The 5,320-nt window shown below is 64.8% G+C and overlaps 1 protein-coding gene across 4 annotated transcripts; it reads left to right on the top strand.

Annotated features, from left to right (window-relative positions):
- The first annotated feature begins 1,310 nt into the window (after nt 1–1,310).
- On the top strand, nt 1,311–5,024 carry LIMD2 (LIM domain containing 2). 4 transcript variants are annotated; one of them, XM_003997048.6, is made up of 5 exons: nt 1,311–1,859; nt 3,464–3,558; nt 3,750–3,794; nt 3,874–4,013; nt 4,089–5,024. In XM_003997048.6, the coding sequence occupies exons 2-5, from the start codon at nt 3,517–3,519 to the stop codon at nt 4,246–4,248; spliced, it is 387 nt and encodes a 128-aa protein (XP_003997097.1). In that variant the 5' UTR covers nt 1,311–1,859; nt 3,464–3,516; the 3' UTR covers nt 4,249–5,024. The 4 variants fall into 4 exon arrangements, with proteins under 4 accessions (XP_003997097.1, XP_023100111.1, XP_044900920.1 ...); XM_023244343.2 differs by lacking the exon at nt 1,311–1,859 and adding an exon at nt 2,573–2,702; XM_045044985.1 differs by lacking the exon at nt 1,311–1,859 and adding an exon at nt 2,688–2,702 and having other exon boundaries at nt 3,417–3,558.
- Nucleotides 5,025–5,320: the final 296 nt, after the last annotated feature.

Genomic DNA, 5,320 nt, shown 5'->3' with positions numbered 1-5,320 from the left:
TTGGAGAGTGGCATTGCTGTGTGCTGGCCTTACAGGCTCAGATGGGAGTCCTTCAGTGCCACATTCTGCCATCCAAGAGTGGTCCCACGGGTGCACGTGGAAGCCCGACCATGACCGCTTTCATTAGATAGCCTCACAACATGCCAGTTTCTTTTAAAACCTGTAATAGATGTATCACCTGACTATTCATTTTAGCCTGTGGCCGTCAAACCACTTTGGGGCTGGGAAGGTCTAGGTGCTAAAGACCAGCCCTTCGACGTGTGGGACCACTTCTGGGCCTCTAGGAGTCCAGGCAGAAGAGGCTTACCTTTGGCAGGAAACGAGGTAGAGGGTTTTGTTTTGTAACATGACTTTGCAGTGTCTCCTTACCGCTGGAACTAATACCCAAAGAGCAGGTAACCTAAGAGCCAGACCTGTCCCCTCTCTGTCATCCTGGCTGCTGACCGGCAAGGGTGGGGGGACTCTGACCTGGGTCTCCATGGTGCTGCCTGGCCTGCAGGTGCGTGGGCCTGGCGAGCACCCCCCCCCCCCCCCCCCCCCCCCCCCCCCGCCCAGCCCAGGCACTTCAAACTTCAGGTGAAGGAAGTGCCCCTCCCTCTTCCCTGCTTGAAGCTGCTTTGAACCATCAAATGCTCTCACTTTCCCTTCCCTCAGAAATTGTAACTCCAGTTTAAAAGAAAAATGCCTCCCCCTCCTTTGGGCAGTTACAGCAGTTGAGGTGAAGGGAACAATCCCATCCCCACTATGAGGTGGAGGCCAGGTCACATTTATTTCCAGCCTTCCTCCTTCCTCTTGCCCAGCTCATTTTTTTTTTCTTGAAACCTCAAGTTCCCTTTTCTCAACACCATTATCAGCCTGTTTGTCTTTCCTTCTGAACTGCTTTCTTCACCTTGCTCTCCACTCATCCTTAGTGCCCAGGCTGCCTGCTGCTTCTGTGGTAGCTGTCTGCAGACCCTACCACCTCTGGGCCCAGGCTGCTGCTGGGTGTCTGCTGTCCACCCAGCTTGCTCCCTGCTGCACCTTGGTGCAGCAGGGCGGCCGCCTTTGAGAATTTGATGACCTCTGTGCCATCTGCCGGGAAAGATGCACACAATTTTTGAAGTTACACACACACACACACACACACACACACACACACACCATCATGGGAGTCCTGGGCCTACAGCTCCACCCAAACATATATCTCCTCTAGGGAGAAGTGGGAGGCTGGGGAGGAAAGCCAGTTGCAGTGTGGGGGCCCTGAGGGAGCCAAGGGAACAGCTGGGGGGGGGAGGCCCTGCCAGGCATGGAGGCGCTGAGGAGTTCTGTTCCCTAACACTTGTGTGGGCTGCTCTCTGGAGCCACCAGTTCTATTCCTGCCACAGTGTGGGAACAAGCTATGTTTAGGACAGTTTCCAGCCAGACATCAGGCAAAGCCCAGCAGTCCCTGGGGCCGTTTAGACCCCGATCTCCCAGCAGAGGTCGTCCAAGAAGCCGGGGCCCCACGTGTGGGGCACAGCTGAGGCTCCACCCCGACCAGGTGCCAGCCACTTGCCTCCTGGGTGCCTTGGACCTGTGTTGTGTGCTGGAGGCACTGCAGCCGGCTGGGCCAGAGGGGCTGGAGGGCCTGGCTTCTGGCACCGGCCCTGCTGCTCTTCACATCTTCAGGCCTCGCTCCCTTGTGTTAAATGGGGTCAGGGGACACCGAGATTTGCTTGTTTGACGGATGTAAATTTCCTTCCCTGAAGGGGGGAGCCCCTGACTTCTCGCAGGCAATAGTGCCCGCCCGCAGGAACCTGGGGTGACTAATGCCACAAAAACCGGCCACAAACGTTTTAGGACGGCGGGCCTTGGAGGGCTGCTGCCTTTGGTGATCCCAGGTACCTTGTCTATGGGGTCGCGCGAGAAGGCGCTGGGGAGTGGGGGTGGTCCGCTGGACCTCTCGTGTAGACTGGCACTCGGTGAGCCCGCGGCCCAAGGTGACAGGACACAGGGGCAGCTGGGCCTCGCAGCCTCGCGTGGCTGGACCGCGTGCCAGCAGCCGCGGCCACCTTCCTCGGGCGGCCGTATGGGGGCGGCCCCTGGCGGCGGGAGGACTCCGCGGCCGGCGGGGGCGTGGGAGCCTGGACCGGGCCGCCCCCGCGGGGTCAAACCTCAGCGCCCACGGAGATCCGGGCGGGCCCGAGGGCCAACCGGGGGAAACTGAGGCACCTAAAGGCCCAAGGGCACTCCGGTTATCCTTTTTCGCCCCAGGGGCGTCGCCGGGAGCGCCATTTGTCCCGGGACCCCCGGCGTTTCAACCTGAACTCGTCCGCGCCCGGAGGCGTGCGGTACCCTCCGGCTCCAGTCCCGGCCTCGGTCGGGAGCGGACCTACCGACTGGGCGGCGGGCAAAGCGCGGGGCCCGCGGGGATGGTGCGAGTGCCGGGAGCGCCGGGTCGGGGCGGGGGGCAGACAAAGGCAGGGGACGGCAAGCGAGGGAAAGACAAAGCGCAGAGGGGGTCGGCGGCGGCGCGGGGGCCCCGGAGGCGGCTCCGGGCGCGGCGGAGCCAATGGGCGGGCGCGGGGCGGGGGCCGGCGGGGGCGGTGCCGCGATAAGGCGGTGGCGGCGGCGGCCGCACGGGGACCACTGGCAGCGGCGGCAGCTCGCGCCCGCGCCCTCCTCGCACCCGAGGCGCCCCCCCGGAGACCGACCCCCGCCCCGCAGCCCAGGCCGGGGCCCCGGTGAGACCCGCGGACGGGCCGGGGAGGGGGCCTACATCCGCCTCACGAACCCGGGCGCCGAGGTGGGGGTGCAGGCGCGAGGGCCGCCGCCCGCGGGGGTCCCGACGCCCAGCGCCTGCGCCCGTCGCTCTCGGCCGGGGCTCCGGGACCAGCGGCCGTTCTCCCGGGCGGGCTTCCAAGCGGGGACGGGGCCGAAGCCCCCTGGCGGGGCCCGCGGTACGGGTACCGGGTCTAGGGTCCCGTCCTCGCGGGCCCTGAAGCCGAGAAGCGGGGCGCGCGGGCGGCGGCTCGGGCGGGGCGGGCGGCACGGCCGGGGAGCGCTGTCCAGGGGCTGGGCCGGCCGAGTGGTGGGCGCCCGCGGCCTCAGCAGCGTCGGGCCGGGGTCAGGCGGGGCCAGCGGATTCTCACCGAGGCCCCGCCTGGCCCGCCTGCCCCTGACCTCCCCTCACCCAGGCGGGGTCCCGGGCGGCTCACGGCGGCTGCGCGGTGCCCCCTCCCCGGGCCGCTCCGGCTCTCTCCGTTCTTCCCCCACACCTGGTTAAGCTCAGGGACCCCCTGCCCCTCCGGGAGCAGCGTGGGGGGCGGGCGGGCGAAGGGGGAGGTGGGTGGGGGGCGGAAGTGGCAAGACCCAGAGCAACAGGAAATGACTTAGGGAAAGTCCCAACCGCAGCCCCCCAGCCCCCTGCCTGTAAACACTCCCACCCCACCCTGCAGGCTGGGGAAGGGCTTGTGGGGCCCGACCCACCGACTTCCCCTTGCAGAACCCAGCGGGTGCCGCGTCTCTACCTGGGGCCTCCATCACCTCCACCGAGCCATGTACCAGGCTGCAGGAGCTGCCCAGGCCACCCCCTCTCATGTAGGTGATCAGCGGGGTGGGAGACCCCCGCCGCCGCAGGCGTCTGGCCTGGGGGTGAAGGGGTGAGGGGTGGCGGGTTTGCCTGCCACCCTTTGCCCCGCCCCCATGCCCCTGGGATCTGGGCCGGTGACCCCAGCAATGATCTGGGGCATCCCTCCGCTGACCTGGCCCTGACTGGCCCTCTCCCATAGGAAGCCAAAGGCAGCGGTGGCAGCAGCACTGTCCAGCGCTCCAAGGTAGGGCCCTGAGACCCGGGTGTTGGGGGAGAAGGGGATGGGCATGCGTCAGGCCCCCAGCTGACTCTCCCCGGGACAGTCCTTCAGCCTTCGGGCCCAGGTGAAGGAGAGCTGTGCCGCCTGCCAGAAGACCGTGTACCCTATGGAGCGCCTGGTGGCGGACAAGCTCATTTTCCACAACTCTTGCTTCTGTTGCAAGCACTGTCACACCAAGCTGAGGTGCGCCCTTGCCCTGCCCCTGCCCTCGCCCGCCAGCCCTCACCTGACCTGACCACAGTTGTTCTGCTTCTGCAGCCTGGGCAGCTACGCGGCACTGCACGGGGAATTTTACTGCAAGCCCCACTTTCAGCAGCTGTTTAAGAGCAAAGGCAACTATGATGAGGGCTTTGGCCGGAAGCAGCACAAGGAGCTCTGGGCCCACAAGGAGGTGGACGCCGGCACCAAGACGGCCTGAGGCCCCTCTGCTGTCCACCCCCTCCGTAGAAGAGGGCCTGGAGTGGGGCAGCGGGAAGGGTGGGAAAGAGATTGGACCTGGGCTCGGGTTGGGGGGCAGGGTGGGAGGGGGATAAGGTCATCTTGCTCAGGCAGAGGGTTGGGGGGGCAGAGCTCCAGGATTCTTTCATTCTCCCTGGGGGTGGGTGGTGGTGGTTTGGGAATCAGGATTGGGGGTTTCTCACCACCCTGCTTCCTACTTCTTTCAGCCTACCCCACTTCACCCTATGGCCCCCTGGGAGGTCCCCAAGCCCAGCTTCCCTATCTAGGTGCCTTTTCTCCAGCAAGGAGTCAGCATGCCCCCCTCAGGGTCCCAAGCTCCCTCACTGCCACCTGGGGCCCTCTGTGGCCCCCACATCTCCCCATCTACCTCTGCCCTTAGCCTGGTCCTGAGCCATGGAGACTGGAGGAAGGAGAGCCAGTGTGCCCTCGCTGGGCCTCACAGAATGCCCACCAAGGCCCTGTGGGGGAGTGGAGGGGGAAGTTGATTAGCCCTGCCCTCCACCCCCCCCCCCCCCGGCCCCACAGGCGAGGCAGGGCATGCCCAGTGGGGCTGGGGACCCATCTTGCACCACCGGAGTCAAGAAGCGGAAGCTAAAGCACCGCCAGGCTGAGAGCCACAGAGACTGGCTGGGTGGGGGCTGGCATTGGCCATGCTCCCCTCCTCTTGTCCCCTATTGCTGCCGGTTCTGACTGTTGCGATCAACCCTGTTTTAAACATGTTTTAACAGATCCTGACTCTGTATTATGTGGCCTGATGGGGGGCTTTGTGGCAGGAAAGAGGCAGACTAGTCATGTAGAGGTGACAGGGGACATGGTCAGTCTAGAGCACTCCTGGACTTGATTGGGGTGGGATGGGGGCTGAGAAATGGGTGTCAGGGAAATACCAGCCAGCCTGAGAAAAAGGGGGTGCTCCTTTTTCAACAGCCAGGTCTCCATGCTGTCGTACCCAGAGTGGTTTTAAAACTGAAACTCCACGTCGGTTGAAAAATTGAGGTCAGGCTGGGGTGCCTAGCTTGCTCAGTTGGTAGAGC

The sequence above is a fragment of the Felis catus genome, chromosome E1, assembly GCF_018350175.1.
Source record: "Felis catus isolate Fca126 chromosome E1, F.catus_Fca126_mat1.0, whole genome shotgun sequence".
Classification (NCBI taxonomy): Eukaryota; Metazoa; Chordata; class Mammalia; order Carnivora; family Felidae; genus Felis; species Felis catus.
This window is presented reverse-complemented; position numbering and strand designations above follow the sequence as displayed.

What these genes read in the sequence shown, in the direction of transcription:
- LIMD2 (XM_003997048.6), top strand. Translation starts at nt 3,517, where the DNA reads ATGTACCAGGCTGCAGGAGCTGCCCAGGCCACCCCCTCTCAT. An exon ending in CCCAGGCCACCCCCTCTCAT is followed by an intron (nt 3,559 to 3,749) that starts GTAGGTGATCAG and finishes CCTCTCCCATAG; the next exon opens with GAAGCCAAAGGCAGCGGTGG. An exon ending in GCACTGTCCAGCGCTCCAAG is followed by an intron (nt 3,795 to 3,873) that starts GTAGGGCCCTGA and finishes TCCCCGGGACAG; the next exon opens with TCCTTCAGCCTTCGGGCCCA.